Source organism: Hippocampus guttulatus, chromosome 10 (genome assembly GCF_054856545.1).
Source record: "Hippocampus guttulatus isolate MCC_2025c chromosome 10, RoL_Hgut_1.0, whole genome shotgun sequence".
NCBI classification, from domain to species: Eukaryota; Metazoa; Chordata; class Actinopteri; order Syngnathiformes; family Syngnathidae; genus Hippocampus; species Hippocampus guttulatus.
In genome coordinates, this window is record NC_141270.1 from 9,267,332 (window position 1) to 9,288,079 (window position 20,748).

General features: G+C 43.4%; 2 protein-coding genes across 5 annotated transcripts; one reads left to right on the plus strand and one right to left on the minus strand.

The window, feature by feature from the left end:
- Positions 1–14: 14 nt before the first annotated feature.
- Positions 15–14,111, plus strand: mapk8a (mitogen-activated protein kinase 8a). 2 transcript variants are annotated; one of them, XM_086121300.1, is made up of 12 exons: positions 15–151; positions 5,685–5,851; positions 6,205–6,334; positions 6,569–6,627; positions 6,726–6,864; positions 7,600–7,765; positions 7,977–8,048; positions 9,586–9,768; positions 9,885–10,009; positions 10,095–10,158; positions 11,071–11,148; positions 12,337–14,111. In XM_086121300.1, the coding sequence occupies exons 1-12, from the start codon at positions 116–118 to the stop codon at positions 12,519–12,521; spliced, it is 1,404 nt and encodes a 467-aa protein (XP_085977426.1). In that variant the 5' UTR covers positions 15–115; the 3' UTR covers positions 12,522–14,111. The 2 variants fall into 2 exon arrangements, with proteins under 2 accessions (XP_085977426.1, XP_085977425.1); XM_086121299.1 differs by lacking the exon at positions 7,977–8,048 and adding an exon at positions 8,542–8,613.
- Positions 14,112–14,186: 75 nt separating this feature from the next.
- Positions 14,187–20,564, minus strand: arhgap22a (Rho GTPase activating protein 22a). Of its 3 annotated transcripts, none has more exons than XM_086121294.1 (10): positions 20,156–20,564; positions 19,410–19,560; positions 18,945–19,032; positions 18,436–18,555; positions 18,061–18,271; positions 17,857–17,986; positions 17,117–17,190; positions 16,722–16,843; positions 15,732–16,635; positions 14,187–15,650 (listed from the first exon to the last, which is right to left on the minus strand). In XM_086121294.1, exons 1-10 carry the CDS (start codon positions 20,260–20,262, stop codon positions 15,440–15,442), a joined length of 2,118 nt encoding a protein of 705 aa, XP_085977420.1. In that variant the 5' UTR covers positions 20,263–20,564; the 3' UTR covers positions 14,187–15,439. The 3 variants fall into 3 exon arrangements, with proteins under 3 accessions (XP_085977420.1, XP_085977418.1, XP_085977421.1); XM_086121292.1 differs by having other exon boundaries at positions 17,857–17,989; XM_086121295.1 differs by having other exon boundaries at positions 17,857–17,989; positions 19,410–19,606.
- Positions 20,565–20,748: the final 184 nt, after the last annotated feature.

The following is a 20,748-nucleotide window of genomic DNA, read 5'->3' on the forward strand; positions in this document are numbered from 1 at the left end:
GAGGATCAGCGGGCGGGAGTTGCGCGTCGCGGTACCTGAGTCCCGGGAAGGACGAACCAGCTCGGCCAGAGGCTACCTGCTTGCCTGCCTGGCTGCCTGCGTGCGCGCCGGCACGATGATCATCACACTGCGGAGTCTCTTGGAACAAGGGGTAAGTATGACAAGACGGCTCCCACTGCGGGAGTCTGCACCGGGACGTCCAGGTGGCGCTACTATGCGACTCTTTGCAGGCCCTGCAGGGGCATCATGCGCAGCGAGTACCGGGGGGGGGGGGGGGGGGGGGGGGCTGCAGGGATGATTGGACCACCCTGCCGCGTTACATACACTAACGTGCACGATGCAGATCCAATGCAACAGCCTCGTAGAAACAAAGAAAGAAAGAAAGAAAGAAAGCAACGTTCCTTTACAATGATGATTGATTTTCAAAGAGGTATTCATTGAACACTTAATTCAGTGGTTGTGTTAGCATTTCAGAGAGCCGAATTGTCAGAGATGAGACTGCATTCTTCATTACTGCAAACTAAAAAGTGTTAAATGAATGCACAGGTGTCCATCTCAAGGCTTGGGGGCCAGACAGACATTTTATGGCCCATGAGAGCAAATGAAGTGGCTACTTCTCGTTTATTTCCAAATGTGTTTGACTGAGTTCAGCTTGATTGATTGTGCAAATGATTCTGTACCAAACTCAAGCATGACTTTGTGGACCACCATGCCTTGTTCAATAGAAACTGGGGAAAGTTGCATTATAGAAATGTCCAAAATGTCTTGCTAAAATGAAGAAAGAAAATGCAGGGGAAATTACGGGGGTCATCAAGTTCTTGATGGATTAATTGATTGATTAAAGAGGGTGTCGTGTTTTTTTAATATGAATTCCTCTCAAGTGTCAATCCAGACTGAGAATCATTATCTTCCCAAAGGCAGAATTTCTGACACAGCTCCATCAAATTCCATCGTATTAGATGCAGTGCAGGTGTATCTAGAAAAGTGAGTGTTGCTTCTAAGTACAGAAAGCGCTTTTCATTGTCATGCAATCAAATGTGGAACAGACGGTCAAAATGAAAACGGGCTATATTTCGTGTATTGCATATAGCGGTGACCTTGCACCAAGGAGCGTGTGTGTGTGTGTGTGTGTGTGCGTGCGTACGTATGTGTGTGTGTGCGTGTGTGCGTGTGGGTGTGCGTGTGGGTGTGCGTGTGTGCGTGTGCATGCGAATGGTCAGCAGTGCTGTACTGTGAATATATTGCAACATTGGCACTTTGTGTGTATGGATCGTAATCATCATGTATTCCCAAAAGATTTTTGTTTGGCACAGCAAAGAAAAAAATGCGATTCCCCACAAAAATTGTTTTTACGTTCTCTGACATACCGATAAGTGTGCATTATATTACCATTGTAAAGGAAGCTCTTTTTTCGAGACAATTCTTATATTTAAACTCATTAGACAGTGCAGACTATCTAATCTTATAAAATATTATAAGATGCTAGTCTGGATCGGTGTTGTATTTAGTTTGCAGCGCACTGTAAAGTCTATTTTCTATTTCTGGATGAATGGATGCATGACGGATGGATAGGGCGGAAGGAAGACATGATGGAGGTGGGTGTGTCTCTGTAGACCTGTGACGTCTATCAACGCATGCGCAGTGCGCTTCCCCTCTGCTCCCCGGCCTGTCAGTAGCAGCAGGCGTATGGAAACGTAGGCAAGTGGATCGGGTGAGGTCATGTGTTTTTAAGGCGCTCAGCGGAATCGATCAGTGTTGATCGGCGCCAAACACGCACCGTCCACAACTCCGGAAAGTTCGAGCGGCCCGTCGCACCGCCGGGATCCACCTTAGGGCTTACACGAGCGAGGTAAGATGAGGATCAGAAGCCCACCCTCTCCGGCTCCTGCTCCTTCCTCGGACGTGCTTATTGTTTGGCAGTGGGGGGAGGGTCGTGTGTCATTTTACTCGTTCAGACAAGTAGCTCCTCGCCTATTCTTTTTATTTTATTATGGTAATTGTATTTTTTTTTACGTATTCTCGTGAACGCAGCATTCCGGCGCACAAAGAAACGCCGTTAAACAAAAAGGAGCGTCGTATGGCGACATTGGAGTTATTCCCTCGTATAGAATGTCTTCCTGTGCTCGGTCTTGTGTTATGGTGTGTGCTCATGCATGGCTCCTGTTGTCCCGCTGCGGTTTGCCTGCAGCCTCATGCGAGGATATGCCGGGGGGGGGGGGGGGGGGGTGTCATGTGGCCAAGGTTAACTCGCGATGCAAGTCGCTCCCCTTGTTAATTCGTGTGATGAAGAGGAGGCTATTCACCTCATTCGTCGTAATGATGATGGATGAGATATATGCGGGTTCTTGCATTATGAATCCCGAAAAGTCAATTACATGATTTCTAAAAAATCATGTAATTGATTTGTATTGTGACATGGCATTATAATGGGATGTCCTTAAAACACAGGCAAAATTGCACATGTTCAATGTTCAACATTTTACTCAACTGGAATTAAACAAATAACATGTTCAGAGTGATTTACAACGTTTTTAATACCAAGGTTGACGTGAACTATTTGCGATAACACCACAAAGTCGTTAAGTGGCTGTGTGACCAGACCTTTGGGACACACTGTGCACTGCAGTGGTGTCAAACTCGTTTTCAATGCGGCTCCGTCGTATTCTACCTCATAGGGCCGTTTTGACTATGAAACCATCTAATGTACTACTGTATATCTTCATTTCATCATGTTACATGTTCACAATTGTCCCTGAATTTTAAATTTGCAAAGATTTAAATATACGATTATTATTCAATGTATGTTAAGGAGGGATTATGTACTCTTTATTTGCTTGATTAGCTTCAGTTGGTGACAAAATGGTGCAGCGGTATGGATCTGTGGTTAAATACTTGCTGTATGTCATTATTCATGTGTACAACTTGACATGCATTTGTTGCAATACAAGCTAAACCTGCAACATCTAATGAGATCCAAAACAAAACTATTTCTGCTTTGACACTGCCAAGAAGATATTTGTCCATCGTGTGTTTCTTATTGTGGTCATACTTTGGAGTATGTACAAAAACGGCACTTTCTATTTTGCTTCATATCTTTAGCTTGTAATTTGCTAGTGAGGTCCAGCATGACCACCTGGATCCAGGATCTGGTAGCGCGGGGTTGGATGGATGCGTGCGTAGATTGTACTGCATCCTACTCTGAGCAATTTCTACTAAGTTGGTTACATAATTTAGTTACACAACTGGGTCAATACATTCCAATTATGATTCTGTATGGGTTCACAACAACGCTACACTAACTGAAATACTTTAAGAATGATTTGTCATGTATGTGTGAGAATTTGAAATGGGTGTTCATTCATACAGCGACTGGTTGGCAACCATTTCAGTGTGTGTGAATTTCTTCCATTCATTTGAATGGGAAATCTTCAGCAGTCACACTATTAAGTAACTCATAAACAATGCAAACAGCACATTGTTGTGTTTGGTTGTTTTTACTGTATTTTAAATAGCTTGTCCACTGCTATCATTTGTGTTATTTGGAAAGTGTTCACATTTGTGTGAGATCCAAAAGTGACCAAACCCTTCTTGGATTTGACATATCTAATGGCATTCATTCAAACATGCACCTTTGAAAAGGCAATGAATTACAGTAGCTACAGTTGTAGTATAAGATCAGGAGTGGGATGTCTATTTTGTTATTTACAAAGTCAATTACCGGTACTTTTTATGGTATACGTTTCTGTTTTACTTGTTTTAAGAATTGCATGGCAGGACGGATCGAACGGCAATGCCTGCGCAGGCGTATATCGAATGTGTCTGCCATGCATGTGTGTCAAAACCTCTTTTGTCGGCTGTACAATTTGCCCTATAAGCAGGAGGTCATCAATCTGATGATTGCAGGCAGATGCATGTAGCAGGAAGTACATTCCAGGAAGCAGTCCAGGCCCATGCGTTTAATTTATTGCAAAGCCATACATGAGGTCCAGGCCACTTGGTTGCTACACGACTGAGTACATCTAAATGCAGATGATAGATAACATTGAGTTTTATGTGCAATACAGAGGCATTCATACTACAGTAACACAGTAGCGTGGAGGTTACTAAAGGCTATTGCCACTGTCTCCCTACACCGACCTGACTTTCAGTCATTGTGACGGATTGCCGTTATTCCAAATGACTATAATGACCTCAGTAGTAGTAGCAGCAGCAGCACAGGCTCCTCTTCCCTCGAGGTGCTGCAATGCTGTGTAATTGCTGTCTTGGGTTACACAAGCATGTCTATTTTCATGTGATGAGCGAGGCGGATGCTGCCGACGTCTTCGTGACGTCGGGCGAACAGACGGAGAGCTGAGTCATTTTTCTCTGGCAATCATATCCCTCATATGGACGACGTGTTGGCGAGAGTGAAGGAGCGGGAAGTAGAGAGGGAGGTTTTCTTAGATTAGAGGACTCCCCATGGGTGCTTTAAAGTCTTGAAATTTTAATGTTTTTTTTCCATGTTTGGAAAGTACTTGGGTTTTGAATATGTAACTACATAAAACGTTGCTAACTAAAAGCAAGATGATGGGAATTGATATCCCCACAAGCGCTATACTTTTCAGAATGGCGGTTGGGTTAAACGAGCGGGGCCGCATAGAATATATATACAACCCTGTGATGTTGATTTGAATTTAATTTTTCAGAACTAGTGTGCAGTCATTTCACCTTTTTCATCTTCTCTTGAGGCTGCTGCTTCTTTAGGAATACCGTATTGGCCCGAATATAAGACGGCCCTGATTATAAGACGACCCCCTCTTTTTCAAGACTCATGTTTGAAAAAAGACTTCTTGAACACCAAATTATTTTTTATCCAGAAAATAATTACAGTACATCTGAAACAAATGATTATAACAATATATTTGAGAGAAAAAGCATGTTATTTTGCCTCATTCCAAACTTAATATCTGAACATTTAAATATGTCAACTAAAGTGCAATCACATTCGTAAATGAATGGCTTCTGGTTTTTGAAATGTAAATTACATCATAACTTCTCCTCAGCTGCCGGTTAACCTGGCCGATCTTCGACCCACTTTTCTCCAGATTGTTGCTACGTTTCTCCATTTTCCGTTATCTCTTCTATTATTTTCTTCTCTTTTCTTTCTTACCGCCATTTTTATTTTTATTCTTCGTGACAGGGGTTCACTTTGGCCTGGGGAGTCAAGTTCAGCATTCGTTTCAGTGGTATCTGGCGCCATCTAGCGTCGTGAATGGGTATAATGTCTAGACCCCGAATATAAGACGACCCCCACTTTTTCAGTCTTATTTCAATGCAAAAAACACAGTCTTATATTCGGGCCAATACGGTAAGTGTTATAAAAATTCCAATGCTTGCTGAACTGAGGTCATGTTTGATATCCAAACTGGCAGTTAGTTGAATTTTCTGCTTACAAGAGGCACCGAGCTCGGTTGTGGGAGTGATGTTTGCTGTGATGTAGTTGACCCCGTGGTGCTTTGCCCTTCGGCCGTCACTGCCGGTGATATCAAGACTTCCATTTTGCCGTGTTTACTGACCAGTCGAGGCATAAATGCTGCGTTCGTCTCCCATTTGTAATTCTGCAAGCTGTGCTTAAAAACTGCGTCCTTTGCTCCAAAGACTCATTTCTCTCCTCCGTTTCCTTTATTTGCCTTCTGTGCTCACAGAGGACATTTTTGGATGCACAGAGAGCAGCGATTGAAGAGTTCGCCATGAATAAAAACAAGAAGGAGAAAGAGTTCTACAGCATCGACGTCGGAGACTCGACGTTCACTGTATTAAAACGGTACCAGAACTTGAGACCCATCGGATCGGGAGCGCAGGGAATTGTGTGGTGAGTGATTGTTTTGCAATCTCAACTACTTTGCGTAATCCTTTCAGGGACAGCGGTTACTGAAAGGATTATCATGTTATCAGGTTATAGAGTGCATGAAAGGGTTAAAAAAAAATCTTGACATCCATGCTTTGGGACAACTCCTCTTTGCACTTATTCTGTTAAATATAATACCGCCTCGAAAACCGGAGTTCAGAACATCATCCATCCATCCAACAGCCTTCTCCCTACTCTCAGATACTACAAAAACAGAAGTTTACCTCAATTTAGGAAATGGTCCTGATTTAAGACTTCTGTTTCCAAATCATAAAAGAAGTGACTTGAGTTGTTTGTGTGTCCTCATTATTCCTTAGCTCTGCTTATGACCAAGTCCTTGAGAGAAACGTAGCCATCAAAAAGCTGAGTCGACCCTTTCAGAACCAGACGCATGCCAAGAGGGCGTTCAGAGAGCTCGTTCTCATGAAATGTGTCAATCACAAAAACGTATGTATGCAGACAATTAAAGCCAATGGTATGCTTGCTGATGCACAAGCGCTTGCATGTTCCCAACCTGCATGCGTTGAATAATGAATCTCCTAGTAACTTCTGCTAGTTAGTAATGGTAGTCTCCACTTGGAATGAGCTACAAAGTCTGGAAAGTTGCGATCATTCGTGTTCCAGCCATGTGTGATTTATTGCCAATGCAACTTTCTAATTCATGTATTTTTCCACCCGCAGATCATCGGTTTATTAAATGTTTTTACACCTCAAAAATCATTAGAAGAATTTCAAGATGTGTAAGTGGCTCGTGTCTTTTTTTTTTCCCCAGAACATTTGTACAATTTAGCAAGTCAAGCAATTTAACCCCCCCCCTCCTCCATTGATTCCTTTCCAGCTACTTGGTAATGGAGCTGATGGATGCCAACCTGTGCCAGGTCATTCAGATGGAGCTGGACCACGAGAGGCTGTCTTATCTTCTTTATCAGATGCTGTGCGGTATCAAACACCTCCACGCCGCCGGCATCATTCACAGGGTAAATTTTTGGCCAATCAGAACTGTGAGAGGTGTTGCCACACTTAAGGTCTTTTTTTTTTTCACTCCGCGCATAACAAATTCCAGCGAGCCGCTGACGACCCTCTTCTTTGTGTTATGTGCTGCCAAGGCGCACTGATGAAACGCCATCTCGGCTCATCTGGCGGCGGGGTTTCGTAGTGCATATGGGAAATGAAATAACCCACGAAAGGTCATCAAAGGTGCAACATCGCTGCATCCTATTACAAAGTCCAGCGGAAGGAAGGGTAAATTAAATGACAATGCTTGTCAAACGCTTGTGTTGGGCCAGAAGACGCCGGCCCACTGGGCATCTGCCCTGAGCGCCAGATGGCCAGTCCAGCCCTGGATACTTCCTTGGACTAATTACTACTTTTCTGTTTTTGCAAGGCACATCTTGTGGCATCAGAATGTTTCTGAAAGAGTACAAAACCAAAATTGGAAGCCTTCTTTTGTTGAACAATACTTGTAGTACCGGTACATTTATATCGTAAATAGCAGCCTTTCCCAACCTTTATTGAACAAACGGCCCAAAAATTATACGCAGGTAATAAGGACGATCCTGTGTGTCAATAATGCATTTCACACCAGTTAGATAAAATTGTGGTGCGGAATCACCAAATTGGAATATGTCCGGTGGTTTCTTATGGTTTTCTACAACTATGCACCTCTTGTGAAATTCATTCATTGCTCACTGACTTTTCTTCTCTCTCTTTAGGATCTCAAGCCCAGCAATATTGTGGTGAAATCAGACTGCACACTGAAGATTTTGGACTTCGGCCTGGCTCGAACAGCTGCCACGGGCCTCCTCATGACGCCTTACGTGGTGACGCGTTACTACAGAGCACCCGAAGTCATCCTGGGCATGGGCTACCAAGCCAATGGTATGTCGACTCGCCTTGGCCTCTCACCGTTTTTTCCTGGCTGTAAAAGTGAATTGCATAACATGGTAGATCTTAGACCTTTTTTTTTTTTTTTTTTTTTTTTTTTTTTAATATATATGAAGAATTAAACCTTTCTTTTTCTCACTAACAAGCATCAATCTAATCAGTTGTGGTGTGTTCCTCTTACCTCTTTACTTATGTTAACCACTAGTGGACATTTGGTCTGTGGGCTGCATACTGGCTGAAATGGTTCGCCATAAAATCCTTTTCCCAGGACGGGATTGTATCCTTGCGGCTTCCAGTTTGTCTCTTCACACCCTTATGCTTGTCAGTCTTTGCCAAATGTTTAACTCTTTTATTTCTTTTTGCATCACTACTAACCACTGCAAAAACTAACAGGATATCTCAAATCAAGGCGACATACAGTGTGCCCGTTCTGTCTGCCAAGATATTTATTCTTTCCAAGCAGATTTTGTGTTTCGAGAATTATGTTTACTTTTGCCGAGTCAGGTTTTCCTCTTCCGTTGGCAAATAATTTTGTACCTAATGTATTTGTCGTCCCCCCCGCCCCCCTTGCTTTTTTTTAAAGACCATTTTGCAGCGTAGTAGTTTGTTTCGGCTCATCCATCCTGCATGTATTGCATGATTTTCATTGCTGCACACCACATCGCTGTCATTATCTTCATTTGCCTCACATTGGCTTATTTTATTTTTTATTTACCGTCACTCCTTTGTTTGCATGTCCACCTCTGTATCATCTGAACGTCCACCCGCAGTGGATGTGTGGTCAGTGGGCTGCATAGTGGCGGAGATGATCAGGGGAAGTGTGTTGTTTCCCGGCACTGACCGTATCCTTGCCCCATCATTTGTGCTCCAATGCGTCATCGCTCCGTTCCGTGTGAAGAGATCTGAAACTCTTCCGACTTGCCTCGACAACCTCTCCAGCCCTTGCCATCCACAGCTATGTTTTTTTTGTTTGTTTGTTTTGTTTTTTACCGTGAGCGTCACTGTGTTTGTGGGATTACATTGCCGTATACTTGAATGTTCAACAACCTCACTGTTGCTGTACAATACAGTTCACGTCCAATCGTAGCGGTGCTAGTGGAGTTTAAAACAAAGAAAGGAGAAATGTTATGGAGAAATGTTGCAAAATGCATTAGTGCCATGCGCCGATTAGTCACAGACTGCGTCATACACTGAAGTCTAACGCCTCCTAAGAACAGATTTTACCGTACTGTTATGACAGTTCATAAATACTATTATTCACACAACGGCATTAACCAGGTACATGTACATGTCATTTTATTTTGTAGTCCAAAGGAACACCAATTTGTTGATCAAAACAGAAGCTTCAGAGCGCCTTAACCTTTGACCTCAACAGTCTCTCACATTAATTAAAGTGTAGAGATTTAGCGCGCGTTGTACACAAGTTTCCGTTCCCTGTGCTGGATTAAAGATTGTTACGTAATGAGGAGACAGTTTTAACCCAGATTAGCTTTTCAGCAGAATCTGATGCAAACTCGCCACATTTCTGTTGCGGTGGAGAGGATCCACAGCATTTCTTTGTTGCACCAAATCTGCCTCATTTCTCCATAACAGTCCATTTTGTTTTCCGCCCCAATTTCACCTGACTTTGTAATCATGCATAACGGCAACACTTTTGACTATATCTCTAAAATAGTACAAATGTAAGGAGCAAATAATCGAGGCCACAGCATCTGCAGTTGAGGATATAAACATCACCGGTCAAGAGTCGCAAAAGTGTGTGTGGGTGCAATGAGTTTCCGTGTGGCCCTTCTTCCTTAATGTGCACACGTCAGACATTGACCAGTGGAACAAAGTCATCGAGCAGCTAGGGACTCCATCTCAGGACTTCCTCATGAAACTGAACCAGTCAGTAAGAACGTACGTGGAAAACAGGCCACGCTACGCCGGATACACCTTTGAGAAACTCTTCCCGGATGTTCTTTTCCCCGCTGATTCCGATCACAACAAACTGAAAGGTAGTGCTGTCTTCTGTTATCAGCGCATCGTATCATCAGCCAATTTAATAAAAGCAAAATTGGCACCTCGTGCGTTCAATAGCGCAAAAAAGTAGCGAGTTGTTTCTTTCCCTCAGCGAGTCAAGCGAGAGACCTCTTATCCAAAATGTTAGTGATCGACGCCTCTAAGCGCATATCTGTGGATGAGGCCCTGCAGCACCCCTACATCAACGTTTGGTACGACCCAGCTGAAGTGGAAGCAGTAGGTGTCCCTGCACAATACACGCATTGTATTATTATTATTTATAAAAATTAGGATGCTTATTGAGGCCTTTTGTTGTCCTTAGCCACCGCCCAAGGTCCTGGACAAACAGCTGGATGAGAGGGAGCACACCGTGGAGGAGTGGAAAGGTGCGATAAGAGTTTTCTTGATCCCTTTCCACCGTCAGGCTCAGACAGAATAATAGGTGTCAAACACAATTAAGCCTTTTAGACATCATTTCTGAAATGTGTGTATCAATGCATGTTTAGTAGAACCTTCAAAATCAAACACAAACCATCCGATGGTGCTGGTCAATTAATTTCCCCATGGGAATGATAAGTGAAGGAATTCAAGGGGCTCCAGGCTCAAACTGTCGTCATCATGAATGTGATGTGTGGCATTTTAACATTAACTGCCACACTAATATAAATGTGTTCCCAAATGTACTAACAACCATTCATGTCGACACCTTTGGAGAGTTTAACCTTTAATAAACCTCAAATGGATGTTCTTGGAATTTTGGTGGAAACTGGAGTACCCACAAGAGGTAAAACATTCAAATTCCACATGAGATTTGAACCCAGAACCTCAGAACTGTGAGACAGACATGCACACCACTCATCCAATGTGTTGAACCTGTGCACCTTTTTCATTTTATGGCTCATGTTGTGCAAAGCAGCTAAGTCCTACTTTTCCTATTTGACATCGCTAGTTTGTTAAACTCTCATTTCTATCTGCGTTGTCCATTTTTCTGAACATCATAAATGGACTTGAAATACCGTCAAGGTTTTCAATGTCGTCTGTGAGGGGCTAGTGATGCACACGCGAGACTTTTCTTCTAAGCTTCCAAGATGAGCTCATCCTAAACTCTACCAGGTGATAATGACTCTCCACGCGTTTTCGAAGGGTCAGTCTAGCACACGCAGCATCCAAATTAGAAACATGATGCTGTTTTGGAGCGTGCAGAATGCAAAACACACTGGGGTGGACGGAAAGAGAGGCAACGGTCCAGGTGGTATCAAGTACTAATCACTTCTTTCTGTCTGCTTGGCCGTACGTAGGGCTGATCTATAAGGAAGTGAGTGAGTGGGAGGAGTGGTCAAAAAATGGAGTGATCCGAGGGCAGCCTTCTCCTCTAGGTGAGTCATCTTTGTAACTTCAGCTCAAGTACTTTTTTCTTTTTGTGGTGCTGTGGCATTTATTTGGATTACAGTGAACCTTCCTCAATATACTATAAGATAAGATATCCTTTATTTCCCCAGTGTGGGACTAATAAAGGATATCTTATCTTATCTTATATTTGCACTTTGCTCTTCACAAATGTGCCCATTTTTCTTTGAAACTGTATCCTCTACTATTTGCTCAAAAGGGGCAGGGGAAGGATTGAGTACCCATAAAGACAATCTAAAAGCTTTTTTTTTTTGAACTTGTGGGCGCTTCTGTATGTGACATATGGCATTCTGTGCCCACAGCGCAATCAAGTATGTGTGGCTTATCATAACCCTCTTTGTCAACACTTGTCAAAACTCAATGCAGCTCTGCTTACTTTTTGGCTTGACATCACAGCAGGAGTCTGGTGCTTATGTATGATTGTGCTGTTGCTGTCAACGAATTGTGTGCAGTCATTGAATAGTCACTTCCCCATAATACTGTATAAGTGTTTCGGAAAATGGATGGGTGGATGGATTTGCTCTTTAATATTGGACTGGGAACTTTGGGTACTATTATTTTGATTATCAGGAGAGTTCAAAGGAGTAGTTATCGTATAAAAAAACCCCCAGCATGTACAGTATGAATTCAGTATACCAGGAAATTGAGTTCAAAGGAGTAGTTATCGTATAAAATACCCCAGCATGTATGAATTCAGTATACCAGGAAATGTCTATTTAAGGGTGGTTTATTTTCAAAGGAGTTCTGTAAACATTCCATTTAAGTTTTTATGGGTTTTCACAGTAGACGGTATGTAATGCCCTTGCATGTAGGAAGGGTGAGTCACAGTTGCTGATACAATTTTTTGTTGTTATAAACCTTGAAGTACTGATATTTAAACACAAGTGCTGCAGTAACACATGCAGACCGACATACCCAAGGCCTATTTTAATGATTCTCTACAAACGAGTAGTACTGCGGTTTACTGACGAGTTGTGACCATCTTCTTTGTGTTTATTGAATGTCTGAGTTGCATTCCCCCTGGTGGTCAAGGCATGCCATATACTGCACTTCACTTTCCCTGTGTAACTTGGACCTGCACCGACTATGGTCCAGTCATCCCACAACCCTGTATACTTGAACGAAACCTATGCGTTGACGTGTTTTTCGCAGCACAGGTGCAGCAGTGATTGACGGCCCCCCTCAACCTTCCTCCTCGTCATCCTCCTCATCATCAGCCAACGATGTGTCATCCATGTCCACGGAGCCCACTGACCCTAGCAGCGACCCCTCGGTCACCTCGGAAACAGACAGCAGCCTGGATAGCCACACCTCCCTTGGTGCTCTGGCGTGTTGCAGATAACAATCACACACACACACATTTTCGCAAGCATAACCTTTCATCGGTGCACCTTATACAGTGTTTGAGATGGGAGGGTTTATAGGCCAATGGAAGTTCTCATGTTAGCTTGTTGAGCTGCGATTTCAATGTACAGTTTGGTGTTATTGCCCGATACTACTGTAAATGATTGTGGTTTTAAATTGTGTCATCATTATTATTATTATTGTATTTTTGCTGCAAAGAATCAAGAGTATGTTTCGATGTGAACGTTACGTTTGTAATGAAAGGGCGGCGTTGGAATTTCGGCATTGACGCTTTTTAGCTCCAGCGACACAGTGGGATCGCACACTGCGAGCACTGCACTGTTATTTTTTAAATATATTCTTCAAATGCTGACACAGCATTTTGTATAGTTTTTTTTCTTGAAGGGGTGGCGGTGGGGCCGGGGCATTTGAATGAATCCACTATTAGTAAAGGACATTTTTTAAATGGGGAAGTTAATGCCTACTTGCTTTTTCTCATCTTAGAGAGTTTTCCGTCATCTTATCACATAACCTAATTTGTCAACAGTTTTTTTTTCTTTTCCCCTTGCATTGATTTTCGTATTTTCCGGAGCATTCTGTAAACGTAATTGCATATTCAACTCACATTTTTCAGTTAAAGAACAGGTTGAATGTAAGTCTGATCAACACAGGCCAACTCACTGGTTCCAAAATGCGTAGTTATAAATTGAATCATTTTTAGAATGACGTCTGGTATTTAATATACAGTATATATTATTTAAGTGCCCTTACTAAGTTCACTGTTTTTTTTAAGTGCTCTCTGTAGCAGGGTTGCGTTCTACCTCTCAAACAGACACACACACACACACACACGTTTTTGACGCTACAGTATGCATATCACACGAACAAACAAAGATTGACTTTTGTTCTGTATATATTATTTATTTATTTATTCCAAGTGCAAATGCATTTGTTGTATGTAATGTACTGTACATGTAGCTCCAAAGTACTGTTTCTAATGCATTTTGTTTCCTATAGCTCATTGCTTTGTTTTCTGTGCAATACAATAGGTAGGTTAGAGTAGTCGATGGGATGTACATGATACTGTAGATGTACTTTATGTGTGGAAGTTAGAAAACAAGTCATTTTTAAGGCCCCCCACAGTCGTTCCCTTTCTTGTGTGTTTGATGACTCAAGTTTACCAGTGTGTTACGTCTTTATAATGATCATGTTCGGGCACTCCATGCAGTAACTTCACTTGCTCCCAGAATCTATTTGGGGGATTGTGATGCATAGCCTCACATTTTCTGGGCTATATCTTCAATGACTGCTTTGGCTGCCTCTTTTGTTGATTGCTTTCCTCTCCTGAACCTACTCAAATATAATGTACTCTTCACACATTGAATGAAGTGCAGGAACAAGAAAGTCATTCAGCATTATTGGGAGGGTAAGTCGGTCTTCTGACGGGCTGTAAACCGCTGGCGACAAAATATTCAACCTGAGGGTTTTTTTTGAATGGGCAATTGTATGGCACGGTCTGAATACAATACATGATGAAAAGAGAAAACTGTCCACCTTCAACTCAAGTCAATAAAAGAGTTGAATTTGAGTGTCCTTGTTCATTTTTTAAAATAATTTTGGTGGAAAAGTGGTGTGCACATGCCTCACAGTTTATAGGTTGTGCGTATGTGGGGTCTGGCATTCTTGTGTGGAATTAGCGTGTTCTCCACGTGCGTGTGTGACTTTTCTCCAGCCACCTCCCCCATTCCAAAAACATGCATTTTGGGTTCATTGAAGACTAAATTGTCAATAGGTGTGAAGAGTAAGCTCGTTCTCATGGATGGCAACCAGTTCATCATGCCTATTGCCCAAAGTCAGCTGCGATAGGCTCAAGCTCCCGTCAGCCTGATTAGGACAAGCGGCATAGAAAATGGATGGATGTGTGTGAATGGTTAAGAATGTCTGTCATGAATAAAGCTAATTCTTATTGTTTTTTGGTGATTTCCAGGGCTGGACTGGCCATGTGGCAGATGCTTGGTGGGCCGGCATTCTTTGGGACCGATGTGCTGCTATATATATATTTTCCTCAATTTTATTTTCCCCAGACGACCGGCCCGCAATTTATAGAGGGAGCAGCCCATGGATCCATTTCCAATATAGATGGTAAAACTGAACCCATCGATTTGAGTGGCAGAGCTATGTGGTAGCCAGGGATGATCAGGAGGAATGTCTGAATACAAATTGGATAAGAATCTGTCTTTAGAATTTACCCGGTGTCAATTATATCCATTATTTTCACACCATAGTAAGCAAACAACACGACTGAGAATTTGTTGTTTGTCAAACCATCCACAGTCATTGTGCGTAGGTCTGTCTGAGCCAAAATGCCTGGACCAATTTTTTTGTGCCAGTCCAGCCCTGGTGCTCTCCCAAAAGGGAAGACAATGTATAAGTTATGCAACAATGCTTGAAAAAAACCCTAATTGAATTGTCCAGAGGTAATACATTTTTGGCACCCTAAAATAGTTGGTCACTGTTTGCAAACGGCACTGTGCAAAAGCCATTCATAGCTTTGTTTTCACAGTAAATATAAGGATGGACCCAAGTGAGAGATTTCAAAGAAGTAGTTCCACAAAAACAGGCAGAGCATCGGGCAAGAAAGACCCCATAACATTTTGGTGAGACTCTGGATAAAAGTGCAGATTTGACACTTTGGCACCGATAGAACTGTCAACCATCCGCAATCATAATAGCACCGCCTGTCTGTTTTTGTCATGTTAACCAGGAATCTGCCTCCTAACTATGCAAAATGTTTGGCCATGGCAAAGCTTTAAGCCGTATGAATTGACGCTCGACTTCTATATAGCAATTGATGAGCGTCGAGAAACTGCTTTTCAACACCTTGGCTAAAACTAGATGATGATAAATTGGTCCGGTCTAGTTGGGCTTTGTTGTCAAGTCTTCTAGAGTTTTAAAGAAGTCTTCCATCTCCCTTTGGAGTAGCACGTTGCGGTTCTCTGCGTCTTGGCGTGCGCGCTCCGAGTTCCTGAATCGGATCTCCAACATGTCGAACCGCTTTCTCTCATGGTCGAGCTCCTCCTCAAGTTTGTTTACTTGGGCCTGGTGCTTACGGCAGTTCTCCTCCAACCTTAAATAGAAGATGAATGCGAGATTGTTTAGCCGTAATGGGCAATCGCAGATTAAGATCAGGAAATGAAGGTCATTTTACTTGCGAGCGCTGCATTCAAAGGTGATTCTCTGTGTCTTCAGTTCTTCTTGTAACTCTAATTCTATGTTTGTTAGAACGTCATCCTCAGCAGTACTTGGCTCGTGATCTGGAGGTGATGTACCGTCACTCACTGTGTTTTGGGCGTCTTCCGGCTCAGCCAGCGAGATATCAAAAGCAGTCCAGATTAAAGAGGTTTGAGCCGGCAAGCTTAGTGTGGAGGGAGCGACATTATCATAGGCGGACAATCGGTGCGACTGGTGAAGGGCTCTCTGAGAGGGCGGCGCCCAAGAGGCGTCCTTCTCGGCGTCTCTCGCTGCGGTCTCTTTCAGCGACAGGGTCGAATCCTTCAGCGATGGAGCAGAGTCTTTTAGTTTTGCGCCAGATGAGGTGGTGCGCCTGTGTGCTCGGAGGGACGACAGGCCATTCATCAACCAGTTACCAGCACCTGTTGCTGACACGTCCCCCGCTGAACCCCCGATGTTTCCCCTCGGCCCCACGGAACTGCCCTTAAAAGAGCATTTCCATGCAGAGAGGACTCTGGCCTGCTTAGCGGGGCTAGCGCTGGCCTCTTCTTTGTGATTTGGGTGACCGACCCCATTCTCCTCTGCCTTACTCTTCACTAGAACACTTTCATCGGGCTCAGAGGTAGTGAAGGATGGTGTTAGCTTATTGTCCTTTGAGGGTATACAAGGTTGAGGAGTTTTTTGAGGTATTTCCGCACCTGTGTTAGATTCCACTGGATATTCGGCGGGCTCTTGTTTAAGCCATTCCACTTTGCCTCTATGGATGGAATCATTTTGATGCAGCAAAGAATTCTCGATCACAGTATCTGTGTTTTCCAGCTGGTACAGTCTGGCATTTTCACTTATCAGCACAGTCATCAGCTGTTGCACCTGAGAACTTGCTGTTTTCGGTTAAAAAGGAGTCATCATTAGCGTGAGAGAATTGACGTGGATGTTTGGATTTTACTGTTGCGGCACTGTCACCAACCCTCCATCATGGTAACGGGATCCTCCACTCTGGGCCGAAGCATGTTCGGGCCGAATACAGTGGCGAGGTTCTGGACGTTCATCTTATTGGCATCGGAATGAGACTGGACTTCATCGAGAAACCTGAGCACGTAGGAAGGAACCAGAGACTCATGCGGCATTTTGAAATTTGACAATGAACAGTGTGGCTGAAATTCTGACTCATGATGAGAAGCTGAGTCATGCGACTGACAGGCGTGTGGGCTCAGCGCAGACGTGTTGTAATGCACATCCACAATTGATGTACTGCCGCTTCCACAGACGATGTGCGCGCGGGCGTGATGAATGCCACATGTCTCACATCAAATAGTGAATTATGAATGACGGTGACACACGTAGCATCACCATATGACTTACCGACAGATGTATTCAAGAAGGTTGTAGTTGACCTTGGGAAGTGATTTTACCTGCTTGCCAAGCGCTATAATACCCTTGGAAAAAAGAAGTGTTATTAATATGTGCAGTGGTAACTTCCGTCCATCCATCCATATTCAGATTCCGTTATCCTCACAAGGGATGCGGGGGTGGGGTGCTGGAGCCTATCCCAGCCATCTTCGGTCAGTAGGCGGGGGACACCCTGAACCGGTTGCCAGCCAATTGCAGGGCACACAGAGACCAACAAACATTCGTGCTCACACTCACACCTAGGGACAATTTGGAGTGTTCAGTCAGCCTCCCATACATGTTTTTGGAATGTAGAGGAAACCGGAGTACCCGGAGAAAACCCACGCAGGCCCGAGGAGAACATGCTAACTCCACACAGGGAGGCCGGAGCTGGAATTGATCCCGGTACCTCTGCACTGTAAGGTCGACGCGTTAACCACTGGTCCACCGGGCCCTCCCGCTGGTAACTTGATTTTCAGTTTTAGAGTTATGATCCTTTGATTGGTTGCTTTGGTCGAACATTTTGAGTTTCAGACGAGACTCATATCTGCTTATATTCGATTTAACTCCCCAACCTCAGAACTGTGAGGGATACTTGCTACTGCTTATCCACCGTGCAATGGGGACATTGTAAGTCAATGTAGCACTGTCCTGTATGTATGAGTTACATGGCTCATTGATTGATGTATTTATCTCCCAATTTATTGATTTACCATTTCTCTGTCCTTGTTGAGTAGCAATGCACAAGAGAGAAACTGTGCATACTTGGTGAAAGGGATGACAGGCTCCGGCAGCTCCCGTAAATAAAGCTTCAGGAGTGACGCCACCGTGTGGACGTCAGTGCTACTGAAAGGCGCAGAGAGTAGTGAGTCAACACAGGTTCATGGCAGATGCTGTGTTCAGTCCAGTTGACTCACCTGTCAAACAACAGACTCTCACCACGGTCAAACGCATCCTGCAGTTCTTTAACATGATTGGTCTGGCCGGGGGCCCTGAAAAGGCCTTCTTCTCGAAGGCCGTGGTCACGTATGAAACACGCGCACAGCTCAACCAGCGCCGGCACCCTTCGTTGGGGACCACACTGTGCCTCATTAAGCATAGTCTCCTCTAAGTGCTGGCCGAAGATACCTACAGCAGCATATCAAAGGCTCTTGAGAGAATACATTTTCTTAAGTATATTTGGACACGATTGGAAGGTGGAGCATTTTGTGTCTGCTTATGACCTCTGAGTGGAGATGACTGTGCGGAGATATAAATTGGGAAGGAATAGACAATTACTTTTGAAATCTCACCTCCGCCAAGTGGGGCCCATATTGCTCTGTGTATCGCTCTGACCCATTCTTCCAAGTCGCTCTCAGAGTTAGCCATCAGCAGGAAGGATTCATGGTTACGATCGCGTTCTGCATCACCTCCTGAAAATATAAATCATAGAATATCATTTTTAAATATAGTGATGATAGTGTGATTAGCTCCAGCTTCCCTGTAGTACACTGAAAAATTGCATCAGTGCAGTGTCTCGTCATTCCTCTTAGTCACCCCTGGACAACCTCTGGTCTGACATTTTAGTTTGACATTTTGATACAGTAACCTTTAATGACATTGAAGTATATTTTGGGAGGTATCTAGCTAGCTAGCTAGCCAGATGTTACGTATGTATGTTGTATGTTTGTGTACTCATAGTACAGGTGTTCAGACTCAAACCAGACAATGTTTCTCTAACTGAACAAGCAAAATAGCAGCAAAATTAACAATTATAATTACCAACGCTTTATCATACATTTCGACGAGTACGCCAACCCACCTGGAACAATTTCAAATAAATGACGGCCTGAATCATCTTGATTGGTGGTCAGCTCATTAACCTGGGTGCCTTTGAGATGAATGCAACCCTGTTTAAAAAATGGGGAGAAGGAATGCACTGGTATGACAAATGCAAGTTTGACGGATTTTATACTAGTGATATTCAAGAGCCAATCAAGATTTTTTTCACTGGGCTATGTTATCAATTACTGAGTTGCGACAAAGAAATGTAGAAGTCCCTACAGCAGAGGGAACAATTAGTTTTAAGAGAGAGCTGCTGGATATCTTCAAATCAAGTCATCACCTCTTCCTGAGTCAGGACTCTTGAAATACCTGAACTACAACTGACATTCCTTAGAAGCAAGGCGCCATAAGACCAAAAAAAAAAAAAAACCCTACAAATTTTGTGTATATCGCGACTCGAAAAGAAAAATGACTTTCCAGGTGATAAACACGTGCATATTACCTGTTCCTTGGTTTCATTCTGGTCTTTGTAGAAATACAAAATGTCAGCCTTGAGGACAAACCACCGTAGTTGCCAGTTTTTCATGATAATGCGCCGTCGCTTCAGCCAGCCTGCCTTCAACACTTTTTCCCGGTCAAGAGGGGAGCAAGGCCTGGAGACCCCAGACAAATCTCCTAAGACCATGCTCTTAGAACGCGCTGTTTTAGGATTAAAACCACACAAGAAAATTGAAGTACTCGTCATGACATAATCACCAAAAGAGAAAGATGGCCATATATATTTTTTCCAAACAGCAATCTTTTGCATATGATGCATATATAATAACCGCAACACTCAGGAAACTTATGCAGCACCAGCAGAGATATCACCATGAAATTTTGGATTTATGTTCTTCCACATAGGGCACTGGTTTCACACAGGACCAAGAGGCATTGCACCTGGAGGGGATGCAGGTACTGCAACACCCACACTCCACCCAATGAAAGATTTCAACCCGCATCACCTCCCTGTAGCAGCTACAATAACACAATGACTCCCCTGCAGCCATATTTATCTCAAAAGGAATTATTTCAATTTTTTTTTTTTTACAGATAAAGAAGGGAGGGGGGTGGGTCATCAAGAGATGAGAGATTGCATCACCTTTCACCATCATGTCAACTGTCTGTGAATTTGTCACATAAGGTAGAGTGAAGAATTTATCAATGAAAATAGTGACACTATGTACAGAAAAAAGAAATAAATCTTACCTCGCCGAACCTGTTTTATCTTGGGGCTCAGCATGGTTGCGGGTGACATCCGCGTGTCCAGACACAGTCATGCAGATGCCTCGCCCTTTTCCATCCTTTTCCAGCATCTCTCTCTAGCACTTGGACCGTTTTCTGTATGATGCCAGGCACACTTACAAGCACTTAACCCCTCACTCTCCTATTCCCCCAATCTCTATTTCCACTGTTGCACAGGCTGTTCTTGGGTGCCTGGAGCACCGCCTACCATCCCTCCCTCCCTCCTTTGACTATACATAAATTCACTTTGGTCACTAATGTATTCTCAGTGACTCCCAGCAATTACTCGACAAGTCTCCATGATTGTGCCTCATCTCTCTGTTCTTCGCAAGAGGATATCTTACAACCTTCGAAAAAATCTTGTCGACGTAAATGTCTGACATCCTCTTGACTCTCTGCCTCAGGAAGTAAGGCAATTTGATAGAGAAGTGAAAATTGCTGATTTTTATAAGCATGTACCGCATGTTTCGTCATCTGATGTTAATGTGAGAATTGTGAGAGCTGAAACGGAACCTTTCCAAACATTCTACATGTAACGATCATAGAAGTAAGTCAAG